Source organism: Lethenteron reissneri, chromosome 22, assembly GCF_015708825.2.
Source record: "Lethenteron reissneri isolate LAM-NWPU_2019-01 chromosome 22, ASM1570882v1, whole genome shotgun sequence".
NCBI classification, from domain to species: Eukaryota; Metazoa; Chordata; class Hyperoartia; order Petromyzontiformes; family Petromyzontidae; genus Lethenteron; species Lethenteron reissneri.
Window position 1 is genome coordinate 1,284,678 of NC_083800.1, and position 22,683 is coordinate 1,307,360.

Below are 22,683 nucleotides of genomic sequence, written 5' to 3' on the forward strand. Positions count from 1 at the left end.
GAAGATACAATAGAGGAAGTTCGTTGACAAAGACGGTGTGACATGCATTCGATTTATTATCATTGTAGAGCTTTGTTACAGATCTGCATCGCAAACGAGCTGCTTTCAGTGCTGCGTTGCTGAACCGTGGGTGGGTTAGCAGGGTCTGATCGTCAGGAGCTCTTCCTTCAACACCACGTCGTTTGAGCCTCCGCAGAAATTGTATCTACACACACACACGGGCAAGGCAACGCATTTCATCAACAATCACACGGTGGCGAGATGTTAACTACCTCGCTTGGTATACAGGTGGCCGTGGGTTTGATCCCGACCCTGACGCGTGCTGCTGTATATTTAGAGTTTGCGGTGTCTCTCTCCCTGTGGTCGCGTGGATTTTTCTCCGGGGCCTCCGATTTTTCCCTCCGCATTTAAAAAAACACACGCGTTTAGATTATTTTGACTGCTTTAACTTTCCACGTGATAAGCCACTTCGTTGAGCTATCATTTGTGGCCAGGTCGCTTCTGAAAAAAAAGCAGCTATATGGCTCTGTGGGCTTTACCCATTCAAACAAAAAACATTTATACGTAGTTTATTTATGCAGGGCAACATAGATATGATTCAGCAACATCCATTGTTCTGTAGTATTCCGTTGCTGCTGCTGCTGCATCCACTGTGCCCGCTTTCGCCAGCACGCGCTGGCCAGCAGAGTGACGCGTGGTGACCTAACCCCCGACGACTTGGGGACGCCTTCATCTCGCACTGCTCGGGTTGCCACCTATCCCGTGTTTCACCTGATGCAGTCCATGTGTCGATCTGTACCACAATTCGGTGCTGGCATCGTGTAGACCTTTATTGCGGGATATATTGCACAGTTTCGAGAGACCGTGGCCGATAGAGAACTACTTTCGTGCAAAACGTGGGGACCCTAAGCAATGAATGGGTCAAAGGGCCGTGCAGGTCAGGTCCCTTTAAGGCAGAGTGAAAGTGCATGGGTCCCTTTAAGGCAGAGTGAAAGTGCATGGGTCGATTGAAGGCAGAGTGAAAACAAAAATAGAGATCCCTTCGTGTTTTCTTTAAACGTTTTACGAGCGCAATGTGGAGGTAACCGACTGTTGTCAGTGCTGCTCACGTTTGTTGATTGAACGGCGACTTGAGCTCGAGGCGGGTCACCCCCAGCTTGGGGCGGATGAGGTGGATGACATTGTCATCCCACAGGAACTTCACCTTGGTGACCCCGCCCACCATGGCCTCGCTGTCCAGGAAGTACGTGTACGTCTTGCCGGGCTCCAGCCACGTCGCCGAGCTGTGGGGGAAAGGGACCCGAGTCGTTCATTCGTTCGTTCGTGTAAACCCCCGGTCAATTGAGAAACGTGCAGGCGCGCTACGGAAGCACGTGACGTATATATGTATGAATGTTGAACTTCGTTTGCACCCTACGTGTGGGCGGGGGGGAAGGACAACGAACTAGTGAGTGAGTTTTGTTCGTGTGTTGGTGTGCGTTTGTGAGCTAACGCACGCCGGCTACTCACGGTGTCAGCTGGTGCTGGTGAGTGTTCCCGTAGGGTCCGTACAGAGCGATCTTAAAGATGCCTCGGACCGATTTGGTACCAGACAGCGTCAGAGTCGCCTCGTAGCGCCAGCCTAGACACGGCACAAAACGTCGCAGCGACGTTCGCGCCTCGCGGTCAAACGATTGAACCCTGCCCACTGGCGAGTCGCTCGCCGTCATTCAGGGTTGCCATTCCATTCAATGATCGGTTATGTGTGTGAACATTGGTGAATGCAGCGGTCACCAGTAGCTGCAGGGTTTACGTGAACGTGTTAACATTCAAAGTATGCAACGTTCACTCTTACACGGTTTTATGAAATTTAGTATCGTGTGCACGGTTGACTACATACTGTCCGAAAGAAGTTCAACATACATTAAGGCGGTGCACACACGACTCATGTTTACATCCCTGAACCAGTGTAGGAAATTCCACATTCATATGGCCGGGGTATTTATTTGCATAGGAAAACCAATGCTGTCTTTCCCACAAAGTGGTCCCTTCTTTTATCGATCACGGAGAGTTGATAGGCTGCGTCAATCCCCAACTAGGATTGTGACTCGCAACGCTCCGATTACGCGCCACGTGCTCAACAGCTGAGCCTCCGGCTATCATCACCGGCGAGTGATATCACTCTGACTTGGTACACGTGTGGTGTGGTGCCACAACGACGGGGCCGCTCTGCCGAACCAGGGAGCCGCCCGGCTTCCCCCACCGCACTGCCCCCCATCACCCGCCCCACATAAGCACACACCCGCACGCACCCCCCCCCCCCCATAGAGCTGGAAGGGAAGGTCACCTGATCGACCGGTTTTTATCCGAGAGACCCTTATCGGGATTAATTCTCACGGTTTCCGGCGATCAGGGAATTGGATGACCTCCCCGTGCTACGTGGCACCGCGGCGCTGCGGCCGGCCTTAATATGGTAGGTCGTGGCGTGGGGCATTCGGCCACCGCGGTTGAGGCGCATTTCCCCCCACACACACTCCCACGGGTCGACGGGGCGAGCAGGGGAGGCACGGGACAGCATGAATAGCGGGGTCACAGGGGCTGTTGCGCATAGTCATGGAGGGTTGGGATAATTGCGCTTGAGCGCGCAAGCCCCATTGGTAGGAAGGGTAAGGGAGTAATTAGGATTTACGCCTTGCACGCAGCACACTGATTAGCATATCAACAGCGCCTGGGGACTGCGGTGCGCGGGCTTGGGGTGCACGAGCCCATTGTTCAGCGCAGCATCCCCTTTGGGAGGTAGGGAGGATAAATAGAGGAGCGCAGAGGGGAAATCGCTCTCTTACTCCAGCGCCAGGCGACCAGACGCAGCTCGAGCCAGCGACCCGGACGTCCGTGCGACGCACCGAGGCACGCGGTTAACAGAAGGATCAGCGGACCGCCGTGGACACTTAACAGTGAGTAAGAAGGGGAATTAGAATCATAGCCGATAAATAGGGAATAGGTACAGGTTTAGTGGAATAGGCCAGCCTCGTCGACTCACTGATTCAACATCAATTCGCAGGTGGCATATAATAAATCATTAATAGCGAAGCGTGGTCTCGCGTGATCTTGTCGTGCAGTGTGAGCGTGTGGGTGCGCTGTGTGCACAGTGGTTCGCCACGGGAGTGAGCGCTGCGCGGAGCTGAGCGCGCGGGTTGCGTGTGGGAACGCGTGTGGTACTGTGTGTGCGTAAGCTCGCGGCGTGCGTAATCGGCGTACCCCAGGTGCGCGATTGTAACGTGAGCGGCCAGCGCGGCGCAGAGAAGCGCAAGAGTGAGTGCCGTACAGAGCTGTGTGTGTGGGTGTGCGCGTACGTAATTAACCATGCCTGCTACGCGGACCCGCGGTGGAGTGGAATCCTCGGGCGACGGCTCCCACCCCATGGGTGAGGAACTTAGCAGCGGTTCGCTTAGCAGCGGGGGGGCGATTGATGATGCTAGCCCGGCCGTTAGCATTATCGAGGGAGGGATCTCGGGGGCTAGCGACCCCCACAAATTGGTGTCGGAAGCGGTACGGACCCCCGCGTTACCTCACGCTAAAATAAGACTAATATTTACCGGCCGGGGGGCCCCTTCGTGGAAGGCATTCGCCCGCAATCTCTTAGGGGCCAAGGAAATTAATGGATGGACGGACGCGCAGGCAGTACGTCAACTTAATATGAATCTTGATGGGCGGGCAGCCGATTTTGTAGAAGCGTTACCCGCGAGCGCACAGACACAGCTAGAGGAGCTGATGCGCCGACTCGATCAGCGGTTTGGCACGCGTGACGAGGAGGAAGCAAAATCGGCCTTAGAGGCGCGCCGGCGCCAACCTGGCGAAGATCTACGTGATTACGCCGAGGATGTGCGCGAGTTAACAAAGATCGCACGCCCGGGGTACGCAACTGATGTTATTGAGGAACTGGCCGCCGAGAAAATCCAGCGGTACCTGTCTCGCACGGCGTGGTGGCAGCCAGACATGAGCTGCCCACGTCTTCCCTTTAACGCCCTTGTCGAGCGCGCACGTAAGTGTGAAAGAATTCACAGCGAACGCGCGCAGCTCCGGGGGCTGGGACGAGAGCGCGCCATTGCGAGCCTGCTCTCGGAAGACGAGGAGGAGGAACAGGAGCTCGCGAGGACGGTAAGGGGCCGGGAAAGAGAGCCTCCAGTGTCCCGCGAGACAACTCCGGGATGGGTTGCCGGTATACAAACGGGTATAAAGGATGTCTCCGGCCAGGTAACCCAGATAGACAACAAGGTAAACCAAGTAGGTGAGAGGGTAACCCAGGTACGCGAGGAAACGAATAAAAATATGACCCAACTGCAATCCTCCGTTGAGACCATCCGATCCGAAATGGGGGACCTACGCGCCACGGTGGGAGGGTTATCTGGGAGGGTAGCCCGACTAGAGGCAGAGGGTGGACAGCGGCGTAATGGGGGGGGAGGGAGCGGACAGGGGACCCGCTACGGAACCGCCCCCCCTCCCCGGGCATGTTATATGTGCGATCGCCGAGGGCATCTAGTGAGAGACTGTCCTGAAATCACCCGAGCTAGGCAGGCGCGGGGGTTAAACTCCAACGCCTCCTAGTGAGCGGACCAACTAGGGGTGCAATCGACGCGGTCCCGATACAAATAGACGATAATGAGAATAATGGCGAGCGAGTGATCTCCACACAGGTTCCAGCAACAACGCCCACGGAAACGGTGACTCCTGGCGACTGGCTGCGGGAGCTGGTGGCGGGGATCACGGGGGCCACGTCGCTGGTGGAAGGGGAGGTAAACGGGGTGCGTACCCGAATCCTGCTGGACACGGGGGCGGTGGCCTCGCTCGTGAGCGCAGCGCACTGCAGCGCGATCGGGGTCGACGTGCGTCACCTGCAGGCACCGGACCGCGCGCTGCACACTGCGAGCGGAGCCGGAATGGGGCTGCTGGGGAGAGCCACCCTAGAGGTCCGCATAGGCAGTCAGGTGTGCACCCAGGAGTTCTACGTGTCGAGTGCGTTGTGTCACGAGTGTATCGCAGGTACCGACCTCTTAGAACGGCTGGGACTCAACGTGCAACCCCGCCAGCGATGCGCCACCATGGAGAGCAACGGCGAGCGGATACCATTCTTGGGACGAGAACCGACGCGCCCCCGCTTCGCACCTGTGGCCGCTATCCTGGCGACGGCAGTCACCATCGGCCCGCTCACCGAGATGCTGGTGCCGGTGGCAACATCCCCCATCGACCCCGCGCTCCGACCATCAGGAGAGGTAATGCTAACTCCTCACCCGGAGTTGGCAAAACGGTATGGGTTAGTGGGATCCGCCACATTGGTAAACGCAGATGGGGACCGATTGTTTATGCGGATGTTTAACCCCCACAATACCCCAGCGATACTGCGACGGCGCACCCCAATAGCCACCGTACACCCCCTGCACGCACGCCACTCTAACGACTCGGTGTTCGCACTCTGGGCTGAGGACCCCGGGCGTCCTGAGGGTGACCAGGACCTGGCCTGGCGAGTCGGCCCGACTCCCCGAGCCGAGGTCGTTCCCCTGCTCGACGCGTTACATGTTCCATGGGCGGATTTACCTAAGGGAGAGGCCGATCGGTTGCGCGAGTTACTGCGGGAGTATGCCGACGTGTTCAGCGAACACGACTCGGACGTGGGTCGGACCGACCTTGTTAAGCATCAAATTGACACCGGTGCAGCCCGACCCATCAAACTCCCTGCGTACCGAGTGGGCGCACCCGAACGCGTCCAAATCAAAGAGGCAGTTGGGGACATGCTTCGCGATAACATAATTCAGCCCTCGGCGAGCCCCTGGTCAGCCCCGGTGGTACTAGTAACGAAAAAGGATGGGTCAACCCGATTCTGCGTCGATTACCGTAAACTAAACGCAGTCACGCTCGGCGATGCCTTCCCCATACCTCGCATCGACGACACCTTCGACAGTCTCGCAGGAGCGCGGTATTTTTCCACCCTCGATCTGGCGTCCGGTTACTGGCAGGTGGAGATGACGGAGGAGGATCGGCCAAAAACAGCATTCACCACCCCGATGGGCCTGTTTGAGTTTCGAGTGTTGCCGTTCGGACTCACTAACGCGCCCGCGACGTTCCAGCGGTTGATGGAGTTGGTGATGCGGGGCTTGCAGTGGGAACAGTGCCTGATTTACTTGGACGATGTGATAGTGTTCAGTAGATCTTTGTCTGAGCATTGGTCCAGGCTTCGAGAGGTGTTCCAGCGGCTGCGAGCGGCTCATCTCAAGCTCAAGCCACGTAAGTGTTACATCGCACAACGCGAGGTGGGGTACCTCGGGCATCGCGTCAGCGAGGCAGGCGTGCGCACCGATCCGGAGAAGGTACGCGCCGTAGTGGAGTGGCCACGGCCAAGGAATCTGACGGAGATCAGATCATTTTTGGGGCTCGCCACCTATTATCGTCGATTTGTAAAGGGATTCAGCGAGATTGCACGCCCCCTCACCCAACTCACCTCCCCTAAGCACCCCTACCAGTGGACGGGGGCCTGCCAGACGGCCTTCACCACTCTCAAAGACCACCTCACCCACGCCCCCACCCTCGCTTTCCCCGATTTTACCACCGATTTTATTTTGGACACCGACGCCTGCAGCAGCGGGCTGGGCGCGGTGTTGTCACAGGTACAGGATGGGACGGAACGAGTCATCGCGTACGCCAGCCGGACCTTGAGTGGGGCCGAGCTGAACTATTGCGTGACCCGCCAAGAGTTGTACGCCGTGATTTTCGCATGCAAACAGTTCCGGCCGTATTTGTACGGCAGGAGATGTCGCGTACGCACTGACCATTATGCTCTGCAGTTTCTTCTTACATTCAAGGAGCCGCGGGGGCAGATGGCCCGGTGGTTGGCGCAGTTGCAGGAGTACAACCTGCAAATCGAGTATCGGGCTGGCCGGACGCATGCAAACGCGGACGCCTTATCGAGGCGACCCACGGTGTACGCCGAGACGAGGGCGGAGGAGGCCTGCCCGTGTTTCACGGCGGGACGCTGCCGGCAGGCAACGGACCCCCGAGAGGCCGCGGCCACTGACCCCCCCCCAGCGAGGGAGAGTGCAGTGTGCGCCACAGAAACCCTCACAGGTGGCACTGAGGATCCCGTCGACCGCCCGGCAAGCGCGGGACCCGCGGCTCGGGACCCGATCGGACGGATCCAGGAGGACGTCGGCTGCGCCTTCCCGGGCCTAAACGACGAGCAGCTGAGACAGACCCAGCAGCGAGATCCGGATCTGGCGGCAGTGGAGGCGGCACTGCGGGAGGAAAAGAGCGCCCTACCAGGACCCTGGAGCGGTTTGTATGCCCGGTTGTGTGTGCGGAACGGAGTGGTACGGGAGTTAACCGAGGCCGGCCAGCCGGGGGGCATCTGTGTTCCTGCCCAGGTGCGACCCCAGCTGCTACGGCTGGTGCATGACCACCCACTCGGGGGCCATGATGGGGAACGGCGCACCCGGGAGACCCTGCGTCGCCAGTATCTCTGGCCCAAATTGGCACAAGATGTGGCCGCCTGGGTGCAGGGCTGCCGGGCCTGTCAGCAGTGTGGGCAAAAGCCGGCGAGGTACCAGGTACCCCTGAGGCCGTTCCGAGTCAGTCGGACGAATCAGTTGGTCGGAATCGACCTGCAGGGGCCCTTTCCACGATCCCACCGGGGCAACCGATATATTCTCGTAGCGGTGGAATACTTCACCCGCTACCCCGTGGCGGTGGCTATCCCAGATAAAACAGCCCTTGTAGTGGCCCGGGCCTTCGTGGAAAACTATGTACTTAAGTGCGGGATCCCCGAACGAGTCATTACCGACCAGGGTAGTGAATTCGAGGCCGAATTATTTCAGGCGCTGTGCCGAGAGTTCGGGATCCAGAAGGACCGGACCACGGCGTATCACCCCCAGGCGAACGGGATGGTAGAGAGGATGAACCAGACTCTGGCCGGGAAGCTTAAACGCATGGCGGCCGCGAATCAACAGGACTGGGACGAACACCTTCCCTATGCCCTGTTCGCCTACACCACCGCCGTTCACACCTCTACAGGACAGACCCCGTTCCTAATGATGTTTGGTCGCGAGTCTCGCCTGCCCGCAGATCTGCTGTTCGGTGTTCCTCCGCCGCAACGGGAGGAAGGGAGCCACCCCGTGGAGCACTTGCTGGAGACCCTGCGAGGGGCCAGGGGCCGAGCCTGCCCGCACGGAGAGGCCGCGCACCAGCGGCAAGAGCAGGGCGCCCGACCCCGTATGGAGCCCCCCTTCTACACTGCGGGCTCCGAGGTGTGGCTGTACACTCCCCGCGTCGGTGCCGGACAGGTGGGGAAGCTGACCACCTACTGGCGAGGACCCTGGATTGTGAGACGGCAGATCTCACCATGGACGGTGCTGATTCAGGGAGGAGAGAGGGGCCGGGAGATGGTGGTCAACATCCGCCGACTGAAGCCGTGGCGAGCAGCCCCCGAGGGGGGGAGCCCCGCCGTCCAAGTACCCCGAAACCCCGGGGTCCCCCCACCCCCCGTGCCCGGGGGCCTCGCGCAGTACATGGGCCCCACGGAGCCCCGGGCTCCGAGGGGCCCCGGGCGGGGCCGGGGGCGACGAGGACGGCGACCCTTAAACCCCACCGCCTCTGAGTTTGTTCCCCAGCCCGCAGGTGCCAGAGGCCGAGGGGAGCCGTTGGAATGGAGGAGGAGACCACCGCCGGAGCCCCAGGAGACGGAGCCGCCACCCCCGAGGCCAGCCACAAGGGCCGGGCGAATCCCGCGGACCCCGCGGCGATACCTCGTGGGGGCAACCCAGGCGAGGTGCTCCAGTCAACCCGGGACGGGGACTGGCACCCCGGGGGGCTATGTGGTGCCACAACGACGGGGCCGCTCTGCCGAACCAGGGAGCCGCCCGGCTTCCCCCACCGCACTGCCCCCCATCACCCGCCCCACATAAGCACACACCCGCACGCACCCCCCCCCCCCCATAGAGCTGGAAGGGAAGGTCACCTGATCGACCGGTTTTTATCCGAGAGACCCTTATCGGGATTAATTCTCACGGTTTCCGGCGATCAGGGAATTGGATGACCTCCCCGTGCTACGTGGCACCGCGGCGCTGCGGCCGGCCTTAATATGGTAGGTCGTGGCGTGGGGCATTCGGCCACCGCGGTTGAGGCGCATTTCCCCCCACACACACTCCCACGGGTCGACGGGGCGAGCAGGGGAGGCACGGGACAGCATGAATAGCGGGGTCACAGGGGCTGTTGCGCATAGTCATGGAGGGTTGGGATAATTGCGCTTGAGCGCGCAAGCCCCATTGGTAGGAAGGGTAAGGGAGTAATTAGGATTTACGCCTTGCACGCAGCACACTGATTAGCATATCAACAGCGCCTGGGGACTGCGGTGCGCGGGCTTGGGGTGCACGAGCCCATTGTTCAGCGCAGCATCCCCTTTGGGAGGTAGGGAGGATAAATAGAGGAGCGCAGAGGGGAAATCGCTCTCTTACTCCAGCGCCAGGCGACCAGACGCAGCTCGAGCCAGCGACCCGGACGTCCGTGCGACGCACCGAGGCACGCGGTTAACAGAAGGATCAGCGGACCGCCGTGGACACTTAACAGTGAGTAAGAAGGGGAATTAGAATCATAGCCGATAAATAGGGAATAGGTACAGGTTTAGTGGAATAGGCCAGCCTCGTCGACTCACTGATTCAACATCAATTCGCAGGTGGCATATAATAAATCATTAATAGCGAAGCGTGGTCTCGCGTGATCTTGTCGTGCAGTGTGAGCGTGTGGGTGCGCTGTGTGCACAGTGGTTCGCCACGGGAGTGAGCGCTGCGCGGAGCTGAGCGCGCGGGTTGCGTGTGGGAACGCGTGTGGTACTGTGTGTGCGTAAGCTCGCGGCGTGCGTAATCGGCGTACCCCAGGTGCGCGATTGTAACGTGAGCGGCCAGCGCGGCGCAGAGAAGCGCAAGAGTGAGTGCCGTACAGAGCTGTGTGTGTGGGTGTGCGCGTACGTAATTAACCATGCCTGCTACGCGGACCCGCGGTGGAGTGGAATCCTCGGGCGACGGCTCCCACCCCATGGGTGAGGAACTTAGCAGCGGTTCGCTTAGCAGCGGGGGGGCGATTGATGATGCTAGCCCGGCCGTTAGCATTATCGAGGGAGGGATCTCGGGGGCTAGCGACCCCCACAGTGGCAAGCAGCGGTGATGCGCGGGGCTCACGGGAGAAGCCCTGCTCCGCTCCGGTGTTGAGGTAGTAGATGTTGTTTATGGTCCCGGCGGCCACGGAGCTTTTGGATGCGAAGTAACCCATGCGGGGGCATCCTCCGCTTGGGCACGTGGAGCACTGTCCCTGTGGTGTCGACGGTGATGGTGGGCAGGCAGGGCAGTGATGCGTCAGGGCAGCAGGGCCGTGTGGCAGTGGGGAAGGGGGCCAGGGGGGCAGGGAGGCAGGAGGTAGCCGGGTAGGAGTCACGTAGGTAAAAAATAAAATAAATGAAAACAACTAAATTATTTTATTGATTTACCTGCGTGACTTTACCGAAAAAACCCAAAGAGTATGAATCCTTGCAGTCACGAAAGCTTCAAATCTAGAATTATATGGAAATGGTGATGAGGTTAGCGTTAGTGTGAGAGGACAAGCATATGAATATAATTCTATTTAAATCCAACAGTATATGGGGATTGTTAAAGAGAAAAATATTTCTGCGCACAGCACGCGACATAGACTATACCCCTCACCATGGCCGTGTTTGTTACAGGAGTTACATTCCACTTCAGTCGACCAGTGGCCCGGACAATATTCAATGGGAACTTCGCCCTGGCGACGCCTGTGCGTGTGCGCCACCAGGGGACACGCCGACGCCGGTGCTCTGGAAGACAATTCCCTTCTCCCGGCACACCACATCAAGTAAACCTCCCGAGCACGAGACCTTGTCGAAGGCGTCGTAGTCGGCGCAGGGGAATCCGACGAAGCCGTCTTCGTTCGTCAGCGACTCCATGAAGTACTTGTTCGCGCGGAGGTGGTTGCACGCAACAAATTCTCGGGTTCCTGGCGATGGCAACGCGTCGCGAGCAACGGCGTCACGGGGGAACCAGGCCACGCGCTCTGTGCGGGTTAGGCTGGCACAAGTTATATTGTGGTGGTTGTTTTTACTTTGGTTAGTTTGCACATCCCCCCCTCCGCCTCTACAATGTCACGCAACTGCTGCCACTGCCAAGGGTCTTGGGCTGTGGTTTGTTCTCGCAGTCGAGATGCTTAGCTCAGAGTAGCTGAGCAGCAGCTGAAATGATAAAGTCCGAGTCTAACCAGGTGAGAACTCAAAGTGGCCAGGATAGTTTCGTTTGTAAGAACGGGATAAAAATCAATGAAGTTGAATTACAAAAAAAAGTCAAAAGTCGTTTTCTGCTCAAATGAGCATCGAGGTTGGTGCTCGTTTATAGTCGTGAACCAGTCGTGGAAATTCGACGTTCCTATGGTGGGGGCGAGTGTCTCCATAGGAAAACCACTGTTGACTTTCCTCAGATAGTAGTACCTATTTTATGCAACCCCGGAGGGAGGGATGATGGGCTGAGTTAACCCGCAACCAGGATTTGAACTTGCAAACTTCTGATTGTGAGCCACTCGCTTTACTGCTAACCACCAATTAAAATAAAAGTAATATCTGAAAATCTTTCAAATGTTACCAAAAATCTCGACTGTATACAATAATCAGGGAGCGAAAATCTGATCTTGGGTGGTATCCCGGCAGCTGATTACCCAGGGTAAAGTAACCATTACCCAGGGTAAGGTAACCATTACCTAAGGTAAGGTAACCATTACCTAGGGTAGGGTAACCATTACCTAGGGTAAGGTAATCATTAGCGAGGGTAAGGTAACCATTACCTAGGGTAAGGTAACCATTATCTATGGTAAGGTAACCATTACCCAGGGTGAGGTAACCATTACCGCTGGCGCACAGTTTTCAACTTGCCTTCCCAGATGCCGTTGATGTCGATGATGGTGGAGATGATGTTCTTGTGACAGCCGGGCATTCCCTCTCCTCCGTTGGGATAAAAATCCAGATGCCCAACCGGCTGCTTCATGCCCATCCCTGAGACAACCATCATCATCATCAACACCATCAGAATCTTTACAAAGAGTCATCATCATCATCACCACCATTAAGATCATCTCCATCATCATGATCACATAAGCCATCACCACCGTGACCCTCGTGATGATCAGATCAGCACTGACATTCATCACGCAAACTCCGGACATCCTTGCAGCGGCATTGGCTAACCATCGAACAAAGGCGGTCACCGCATCGCGCGCTTTCAGATGCGCTTCTGTGCCGTCTGGAACGCTCTTCCTTCCGATAATAGGAAGCCACCGGAGCTATGTACTTTTAAATCATCTAGATTGGAAAGTAATTTCTTTAGAACTGATTCTTGGGTTTAGTTCGTTGTCCTTTGGTCTTTCGGTAAAGTCACGTAGATATAATAAGATAATAACAATAAAATGATGAAAAGAAAAATAAAGTGAATAAAATAAAAAATAAAAATATCACGACGTTTCGATCGCAACACAAGCAATCAACGATTGCTTGTTGCGTTCGAAACTTCGTAAATTTTTTATTCACTTCATTTTCGTTTTTATTATTTTATTGTTATTATTTTTTATATATACGTGACTTTCCCAAAAGAACCATAGAACAAAATGTAGTTTGTTGTCCTTCGCCTACACCTCCGATTAGCACGGTCGGCTACGTACGGTGCATAAGAAGTTCACCATACACACATCACCATCATCATAATGGTACCGACATCAACATCACCGCAACGTATTGCTACCACATCGGCATTAACGCCAATACCACCACCACCGCATTCACGCCAAGGTCACCAACAAAAACCCCTCAAATGCTCTCCGTGCTGTACAGCTCTCCGAAGAAGGCCCGAGGAGTAAAACGTTGGACATCGTGCCGGAATATGCGTGGTCCCAGCAGAAAACACAACGGAGGGCTGTAACCTGGGGATGCGACCTCATGAGCGTACTGAGAGATGGGACGATCGTGGTTCTGACTACAGTCAAAGCCATCCCACAACAGATGGCTTCCGAACGTAATTCTTCGGTGACGCCTTAGAGCGGACGGTGGCAGCGACCACACTCGCGTTGTGTGGAGATGCGAGCGACATTAGTGACGTTAACTGAACCAGAAGGGGGCCCAAAAGTTCAGGTTCACTTACATGGAAAAACAACGAAGGAGACAATCGGTAAAAGTGTAGTGAAGCTGTAAAAATATAAATGTTGTGTTCTTCAAAATAACAAGATGTGCAGATAAAATTGAAACAATTGAATGCAAAAAGATTGCTTTTGAAGCTGCAAACGAAACCGTTCCTAAAGTGCAACTGAAAGGTTGTAAAGAAACGGATGACGGAATGTGTGCTCATGGAAGAAGGGAGAATATAACAATAATGAGGGCGATTACTGGGAGAACGTGTACAGGTGGGAACCCGGCAAAACCCCACATCGGCAAGAGGCGGGGGGGGGGGGTTCGAGATTCACCCAAGTTGGGGATCATGGGAGCGGCGTCTGTGTGGATGGCGTCCACGAAGATGGCGTCGGAGGGGTCGAGGCGGATGCTGGCGTCGCAGTTCTGGAAATACGACTCGGCCGGGTCCAGGCCTAGGACACGAAGACAAAGATCACCCGTGTAGCTCACGCGGGCGGTCGGGGCAAGTGCTGCCAAGGGGAGCGCCTACGAAAGGCCGGTAATGGGCAGCACCAGACCTCCGCCTGCCTTTGCCTCCCCAGCGCTGATGTGTACGCGCACACGCACGTTGAACGTCTTTAGCACCGTACGTAGCCAGCCGTGCCGATTTGTTCCAGGTACTCGTTTCGGGATGAGCACGGAGACCTCGTCACAGTCACAAGACCTCATCGTCAAGTGTAGTAGAAGGTGGATTGGGTGGGTAGGTAAGTAGGTGAACAAGCAGGTAAGCCGATAGGTAGGCAGGAAGGAATGTAGGTTCGACTCACCTGCTTACTACGAGCCAGGTGGGTGAGCTGTTAGGGAGTAGGTGGTTAGGTGGATAGGTACATGGAGGGATAGGAAGGCAGGTAAATAAGTAGGTAAGAAGGTCGGTACGCGGGCAGGTAGGTAGGCAGCTTATCAGTTAAGCAGGCTGGCATGTCGGTGAGTAGTTAAGTAGATATGTAGGCAGATTAGTAGATAGGTTAGGTAGGTAGCAAGGTGGGTAGGCATGCAGGTTCTGTGCCAGGTACCGGTGATTCTCCCGAGCCGGGGCAGGCGCTGGCCAGCCTCGGCGGCCGCGTGCGCCCCCAGGCTGTGTCCGATGATGTGCACGTCCTCCTGGCGTGCCCCGTACTGAGCCTGCCGCCACCACCATGATCACTCCATCAACACCGGACTTTCGCGGCTCGCGACACACAAAATCCCCGAGCATTGCTACCTCTGGCGATACAAAAAATAAAGACCTGGACTTACCGCAGCTAGAAAAATGACAATTTATTATTGGTGGAGCACCCTCCTGTACGCTGGGAGCGGTCTCAAACATTTGAAAGGGCACCCCCAGTGGCAGCTGCCCCGTGTGTGGCACAACACGATTCAAGGCCTGGCCTGCAAACGTGCATTATTTTTCCAGCAGGGGGCGATGATTGCGATGTGTAAACTCCCAAAGATCAAGGGAAAACGACACCTGAATGCATTGTCTATGGAGTGGTGCAATTGTATTGTTACACAACTGGGAAAAATTGGGACTTTTGAAGTCCCGGCAAGACTGACAGATTCCCAGGACTATCGGGAAAAGCAGGCCAGATGGCAACCCAATCAAACTGCGTGTCTGCAAGAAAACACATTTTGTATTTATGCAAATTGGACGCTCTTGCTGCATTTGGGCTAAAGGAGTAAACAAAAAGGAGAAACGGCACACACGGAACATAAAACATGGGAGGCCTAGCAATAGCACTGTTCCTAACCCGACAGATCACGTGATTCTCAGTGGGAAGTCATCCAAATCAAGTGCAGAAACATGTAATGCGATGGGTTGTTTTGTGCGTAGTCATTGTTAACCATGCTGCGAACATTAACTCGCCACAGTTGAGCACCCAGCTGAGTCGCTTTGGTTGGGCACCTGAACCCCAGATTCGAATCGAGGGTCTCGGCGGAGCCGGCTCAGCGCTTTGACCCCCGGCCACTTGAAACAGCCGCCGTGCCGACGTCCCGCGTGGCTGCGACGACCCACGTGGCGCGCTCACCTCCATGGTTTTGACGAGCTTGGCTATCTCGGCTCCGACCACGCGGATGTTGTTGGCCGCCTTGGTGTAGAGGGTGCGCGAGCCGCCCTTCCAGTCCACGGCCACACAGTTCACGTCGTCCACCCCCAGGATGGCCTGCGATGCGACAATTACAAAGCCATGCTGGAGCGATCGAGAAATCAGTCGTCGTCACGGATCGCAACGAGGACGCGTGAAGGCGCGGCTCCCATCCATATGCCTCGCATGCACGTCACGTGACCACTACCGCATGTACAATGATGTCGGCCTTGTCTAAACCACCAACTCACGAACGGGCGGGAAGGCGCGGCTCCCACCCGCAATGCCTCGCGCGCACGTCACGGGACCACCACGTGTGCGTAAACGATACGCGGACACTCGGATGGATGTGGACACACAGGAGGGGTGGGCGCGTGGCTGACTGCCTGACGCACCTTGCACATGTCCTGCACCCAATCCTCCTCGCCATGGTCGATGAACCCGTGCACCACGAACGCCGTCTTCTTGCCGCTGCCGAAGTTGGAGGTGCCGATGGTGGACAGATCGCAGGATTTCAGTTCCTGCGTGCGCAGCGCCAATAGGGTCACGTCAGGGTGAGTTTCTGCACAAGCGAAGCGTGCGAGGCATCGGCGCCCCGCAGAAGCAGTGGTGGAAATAACGTTCCCGTTGGACGAGCACAAGCGGCTGGTGCGTGTACATGGAGGTCAAGAAGTCATCGTGGACAAAGCTGTTGGTGCCGCCACACCTCGCCAACGGTGAACGTTCATCGTCGCTGTGACGGGGGGAGAGGGTGCGCACGCGACAACCAAATGCGACTTTCTCACTAAGTGGTGTAATTTTATCGACCGCCGAGGAATGATTGGTTGAGTCGACTCCCGAATGCGAGCCCCCTCGCTCGATGCTGAGCCACCTGGCCGGATTCAATCTCCTGGTGTGCGTGTAGAGAGCCCTTGCTTACTGGCCTCGGCATTTTCCAAGTGCCTGACATGTCGTCTCTCAACCATTCCAGTTGCCCTACTGCAATTTAGCCTAGGGGACTCCCCAGTGGCAGCTTGCCCCTGTAACGGCACAAGGTGAACATGGCACCAACCTGCCAGCGGGCACCAGTCTACCAGTTGGGGCCGATGGGACACAATGATGATGGGAAAATTATGGAAAAGTGAAGTAATTGGGAGGATATGATGATGATGGGTTATGGGACGATGATGGGACGCATCGTGACGGGTGATGGGACACGTGACAGGTGATGGGACACGTGACGGGTGATGAGACACGTGACGGGTGATGGGACACCGTGACGGGTGATGTTCTCACCTGCCAGGTGTCGAGGTTGGCTCTGGTGAAGAGGAGGAAGCGAGTGTTGATATTTTCGGGGCTATCGGGGAGCTTCTTGATGGGCCTCTCTCTGTAGCCCGAGTAGGGGAAGTCGTCCGTGAAGCAGCCCAGGTCGTAGCACACCTGACTCGCTGCGCGCAACAAAAGCATCGTCGTCGTCACCAGAGTCCTGGGCCATAATCATCGTCGTCCTGATCGTCGTAGTCAACATAGCCGTCGTCATTACGAGTGGTTATTGCCACGATCGTAATCTTGAATATTGCGTCATTCTCGTCGGCACCATCATCATCATCGTCGGCATCATCATCGTCGGCATCATCATCGTCGGCATCATCATCGTCGGCACCATCATCATCGTCGGCATCATCATCGTCGGCATCATCATCATCGTCGACATTGCCGATTTCGTTGTCGTTGTTATCAACACTCAACCCGTGGCTGCCCCCCTCCCCCACCTGCGTTGACACGATCCTGTGACCGCCACAACCACCCCCTCCAAGTTTAAAGCCCCCCACCCAATCGCTCCGATCTCACCTGTGTGTGCCCAACACACTCACCTGTGTGTGCCCAACGCTCTCACCTGTGTGTGCCCAACGCTCTCACTTGCGTGTGCCCAACGCTCTCACCTGTGTGTGCCCAACGCTCTCACCTGTGTGTGTCCAACGCTCTCACCTGTGTGTGCCCAACGCTCTCACCTGTGTGTGCCCAACGCTCTCACCTGTGTGTGAACGCAACACACTCACCTGTGTGTGCCCAACGCTCTCACCTGTGTGTGCCCAACGCTCTCACCTGTGTGTGAACGCAACACACTCACCTGTGTGTGCCCAACGCTCTCACCTGTGTGTGCCCAACGCTCTCACCTGTGTGTGCCCAACGCACTCACCTGTGTGTGCCCAACGCTCTCACCTGTGTGTGCCCAACGCTCTCACCTGTGTGTGCCCAACGCTCTCACCTGTGTGTGCCCAACGCTCTCACCTGTGTGTGAACGCAACACACTCATCTGTGTGTGCCCAACGCTCTCACCTGTGTGTGCCCAACGCTCTCACCTGTGTGTGAACGCAACACACTCACCTGTGACGACAGTCGCCACACAGAGGCCTCCCAGGAGAACAGCGGCCCACATCTCTGCGCGAAGAAAACCACAACTCGACATGGATGCTGCTGCACGACGCTTCACGATATGATATTGGATTTCAAGATTTGATGATTATCGCGATTTTATCGCCCTATAACTTTTAAAGTTTATTTTGCGTTGCGTACGGCAGAGTGGCCCAGTCGTAACACGCGTGCCTCGCAGCAATAAGCACCTGGGTTTAATCCCCTACTAGGGTGCCTTTCTCTTTGGAGTTTGCATGTTCCGGATACAATATCAGATTTCACGATACGATATTAGATGTCACGATCTGACGATTATGGCTAAACCAATGGTATATCTTGCCGGATGTGTGCAAGTAGCGAAATGTTAACTACCTCGCCTGGTATACAGGAGTTCGTAGGTTCGATCCCGACCCTGACGCCTGCTGTATATTTGGAGTTTGCGTGTCTCTCTCCGTGGTCGCGTGGATTTTTTTGATCGGATCCTCTGGATTTCCCCCCTCTACATTTAGAGTATTTGGCTGCTATACATTTCCACTTGATAAGCCACTTCGTTGAGGTTTAATGTGTGATAGCCAGGTCACTACTGAAAGAGAGCTGGATAGCTCAGTGGTAAAATACAAATAGGTTGTAGTGCATTTACGCAGGCCAGTGTAGTGACGCGTGGTTAAATGGGGAAGCCCTCAAACTCGCACAGGTAGAATCAACATCACGCGTTTTGAGTATGTGGCTGTTGTAAATGTCCACGTGATAAGCCACTTCATTTGGGCTATCATTTGTGGCCAGGTCGCTTCTGAAAAAGAAATTGCTACTTAGCTCAGTGGGCATTACTTGGTGAAAAAAACTGAGTTATTTGTGTACACGTGTGATTGCTGGCTGTGTGCACGTGGTGTACCACTGCGCTCTGGGTCGACACTTACCGTGATGCTGTCTGGAGCGAGTGGTTTGGTACCGGGGGGTGGCGATGTTTTTATTCACTCCGTGGGGGGGGGGGGGGCGGTCTCGCGGCTCTTCTGGGACGGCGACAGCTGCAGGTAGGGCTGAACGATTTGGGGAAAATATACAATGAAGATTTTTCTGGCAAATTGCGATTTGATTTGCGATTACATTTTTTTTAAGAAAGCTTCAGTTCAATACTCACTGTGTAATAAATTTAAAACATGTGATGGAGCATTACCACATGATACCATCAAAATATGAACTGCACTATATTTTTAATTTAAGGATGAGAACTTAAAAGATATGAATTGCTTCTAACATGTATTTATTAAATGTTTTAATTGAAATAGAACAATCAAACATATAAGAATTGTTAAGTTAAATTAAAAAAAGTTATAATAATAAAAAATAAAACAATTCCAATAAGAAAGTAACGGCACTTTTCAAATAGCAAAAAATCGCAACCTTTGCGATTTGCTAATCGCATTGTTTCAAATTGCGATTTCGATTTTAAATCGATTAATCGTTCAGCCCTACAACTGCTTCCTCCCTCCCACCCAGCCTCCCTCGTGTTTACCAGCATCTCTTGGAGACTTCCTTTCTGCCAGTGGCTTTCCCCAGGGATCTGTTCTCGGTCGCCTCCGCTCCGTCACTTTCGCCTCTCCAGGTGGTCGCCTCATGGAGAATCACGGCACCGGCCATGCTGGTGACGTTCATGGATACCACACACCCATACAAGCTCCCCGTCCCCTCTTCTCTATCTTCCTGGCTGCTCTCTCTCCATTGTTGACTCTGGCCAAACGGTCCATTGTTGCATCCATCAAAACCTGATTCCACGATCGTGAGCGGTCGACAGAGGCTATCCCGGCTGTCCTCTCCTCCTGACATTGCCCGATAGCCCGGCCGACTATGTGAGCTCGAGGGTGGACTATCACGTGGCATCCATTGTTCGCGCATCCAAATCACCATCAGGCCAGGTCTCGTCATATTTGTTCATCAAGAAACCCAAAGTGACGTTTAACTATTGCCCTACTAGAACAGGAATAGGAATGGGGGACAAAGCACTTTTGTCGCTGCAGCGCCACCAACGTTTTGCTTCCTCCCCCTTTACATCGTGACTCTTGCTTCAAAAGATAATACCACGAAGCAGAGGATTGATGCTGGCTACAGCCACATTTTCTATGGTGATTTGTAACTATGATCCTTACCCGTGTCACGATAGTGCATTGTTAATGTGGAATTTTATTGAGGAATGTGTGTTGTCTCTGTGAGGTCTGGGACAGTTGTTGTTGTTGTTGTTGTTTTGCTGCCTTGCCCAAGCTTGCATTTAGTGTTGAAAATTCGGCAGGAATATATGTATTGATGCCATTTGTACTTATATACAGACCGTTATTCATTTCTCTTCTTGGTTCTTTCAGTAAAGTCACGTAGAAGGGAAATAATAAAATAATTAAAATTAAACATAATAAAATACAATTCTCACGACGTTTCGGCCACAACGGAAGCAGCCGTACTCAGGTGAAGAACATGGCTGTCGGAAAGACAGCGTCCGAATGAACACCAGCAAGGTTGGCAGCGTATATTTAAGCTGGGTTAGAGGAGGAGAGCGCCTTGACACAGAAATTTACATATCAACAGATGAATTTAGCATATTTATGGAAAATGCAGATATGGGATTAGTCACTACTTGTGGAATGTGGGGGGGGGGGGGGTCTCAAAGTCATATTATGCTCGTGTGTAGGAAGTAGGTATACCAGTAATAAAGGGAGGGAAATGTTTATAGTAAGGAGCTGCAGCAGCCAAACCACCACATTAAAAACTAACATATAAACTGCATCAATATCATCAATATACTCAATATACTCTCCAATAAGCTGAGCTACTAACAGTAAGTCATACATTACACTTCTATGTCGCAAAAAATATAATATGCCTCCAGCTAAACTTTTTTCTTACATTACACGGATATACCCCGTACTATACACTGCCATAGACAAACCCAACATTAAATTATATACTGCGTTACTATACACCACCTTAGACTATACATTGTAATATTACACTATGTATTATTCTACACACCCTACTGTATACCACACTGCTGTATATTCACCATACAAATACGATACTATATGTTACCTTATAAATTATATTAGACATTACACTTTCATACTATTTATTATTATACAATCTTCTATACACTATACCATTGACCGTCGCGTGAAAGGTACTAAGAGGAAGCAACGAAATATGTCAATGGAAGAGTGGTGGCAGGAGACTTGCAGCGGAGCAAAGACTCCATTCCCTGAGGAGAATACAAAAGATATATAGTCAATGCCAGCGAGTGGACTGCGGTCTGAAAGTCACCGTAAACGTGAACACAATCAGTTAAGACCCGAAATGGTTTATCACGTCCTTCCAATTATTTCTGAGTCAGAATTCATCTTCTCGGTTAAAATTGTCACTGTGTTTGTATATGTGGATCGCTTCATGAACGAATCTTTCATGGTAGCCAGATGGCTTGCAGAGAACCTCTGTCTTTGTTTATCGTAACTTGCTTTCATCCTTCTCTCTTATGCACCCATATCGTCTTTTTGTATTGTTTGTTGAAGACCCGCCCCGACTGGACATCTGTGAAAAAGAATTTCATAGCTCATCGGATTCCCCCAGGGATGCCACGGTGGCGAGATGTTAACTCCCTCGCCTGGTATACATGAAGTCATGGGTTCGATCCCGACCCTGTCGCCTGCTGTATATTTGGAGGTTGCGTGTCTCTCTCCCCGTGGTCGCGTGAAACTTTCTCCGGGTCCTCCGGTTCCCCCCCCCCCCCCGCACATTTAGAATCAACACGCATTTAGAGTGTTTGGCTGCGAAACATTTACACGTGATAAGCAACTTGCTTGAGCTATCATTTGTGGCCAGGTCGCATCTGGAAAGGAGCTATATAGCTCAGTGGGCCTTACTTGTGTAATGTAGCTGTCAGAGACACTATCTTGTTCAGTTATATGTATATTTATTATGAATAAAGTCCGCCGACTCACTGATAACTTAACGTGTAACCGCGAGTAACTATTTTCACTTGGGTAACTTAGATAACTCTATTCTGAGACAACGTAACTCTAGCCTTCCAAGACTACAACGTGCCCAATCTAGGACAATGAAGACGACCCGCTCCCAGGTGACGATAGCGACGGCAATGCCCCCACTACAGCAGCCCAGAGCCCCGGTTCGTGCCGGCTTTTATCCCCCTCACGACCCGGCCATGCCCTTATTCCCAAACCCTCTCTCACCGCACCTGGCCCTGTCTGTCTCTGCCCTTATTACAATTTACGACCATTAGGTCACGTGCTTCCCCTCACGCGACCCTGTCAACGCTTGTCCCATCAATCATTATTAGCAATTACTTAGGTCCCACATTACCCCAACGTGACCCTGTCTGTTACCGTTACGTTAATTAGTAACCATGGTAACAGGGAGCCGTACTGTCCCTACCTCACCCCGTACTGTCCTTACACCTGCAAAAACAATAGTTTAGTTTATAGTATAATTTATAAAGCCCTGGGTCGACCGACATGTTTATCTTCCGTCGTCTCATTGTAGGCTCCATCGCGCAACCTCTTATCTGTTTCGAGTGGCCTCCTTCTCTGCAAGGCCCGAGTCTCTGGAACCCAGATGTGGGGGAACGTCGCAAGCTCCGGTCGTCTGGGATGCACTCTCGAGTCTCTCACTGTGCCTAAACAACGTCGCTGTGCGCCTTTTCTCAGAACCTCGAGATACCCCCTCCCCCTTTCCTTCGTTTCTTCTCCCCGTGCGTCTGAATGTCCTTTTGATATTTCAATTTGCACACGTTACAAACGTAACAATTAGCGGATGGATGGCAGAGCGACGTTGGACATTGTCTATCCACAGCTGGATGGAGTTTTCCGCATGTCGGGGCCACCTGGACGGTGGTCACCCTCTCGGGTGTAATCCTTCCTTTGGCAGCCACTCCGTCGTTCATTGTGGGTGGCTTTAGTCGTGAAGCCCACGCGTTGCACTCCCTCGTTTCGCTCGACCATC

The 22,683-nt window shown here is 54.1% G+C and overlaps 1 protein-coding gene across 1 annotated transcript; it reads right to left on the reverse strand.

Annotated features, from left to right (window-relative positions):
* Nucleotides 1-100: 100 nt before the first annotated feature.
* On the reverse strand, nucleotides 101-17,713 carry LOC133345472 (pancreatic triacylglycerol lipase-like). The gene is made up of 12 exons (XM_061556228.1): nucleotides 17,662-17,713; nucleotides 16,570-16,721; nucleotides 15,690-15,815; nucleotides 15,238-15,372; nucleotides 14,245-14,353; nucleotides 13,525-13,644; nucleotides 11,948-12,067; nucleotides 10,907-11,025; nucleotides 10,197-10,326; nucleotides 1,510-1,621; nucleotides 1,110-1,283; nucleotides 101-205 (listed from the first exon to the last, which is right to left on the reverse strand). Exons 1-12 carry the CDS (start codon nucleotides 17,711-17,713, stop codon nucleotides 136-138), a joined length of 1,419 nt encoding a protein of 472 aa, XP_061412212.1. The 3' UTR covers nucleotides 101-135.
* Between the last annotated feature and the right edge of the window lie 4,970 nt (nucleotides 17,714-22,683).

Coding starts and splice junctions, on each gene's coding strand:
- LOC133345472 (XM_061556228.1), bottom strand. CDS start 17,713: ATGTGGGCCGCTGTTCTCCTGGGAGGCCTCTGTGTGGCGACTGTCGTC. Junction 10,327..10,906: donor ACTACGACGCCTTCGACAAG/GTCTCGTGCTCG, acceptor TCGACACCACAG/GGACAGTGCTCCACGTGCCC. Junction 206..1,109: donor TCGCCGTTCAATCAACAAAC/GTGAGCAGCACT, acceptor GTGTGTGTGTAG/ATACAATTTCTGCGGAGGCT.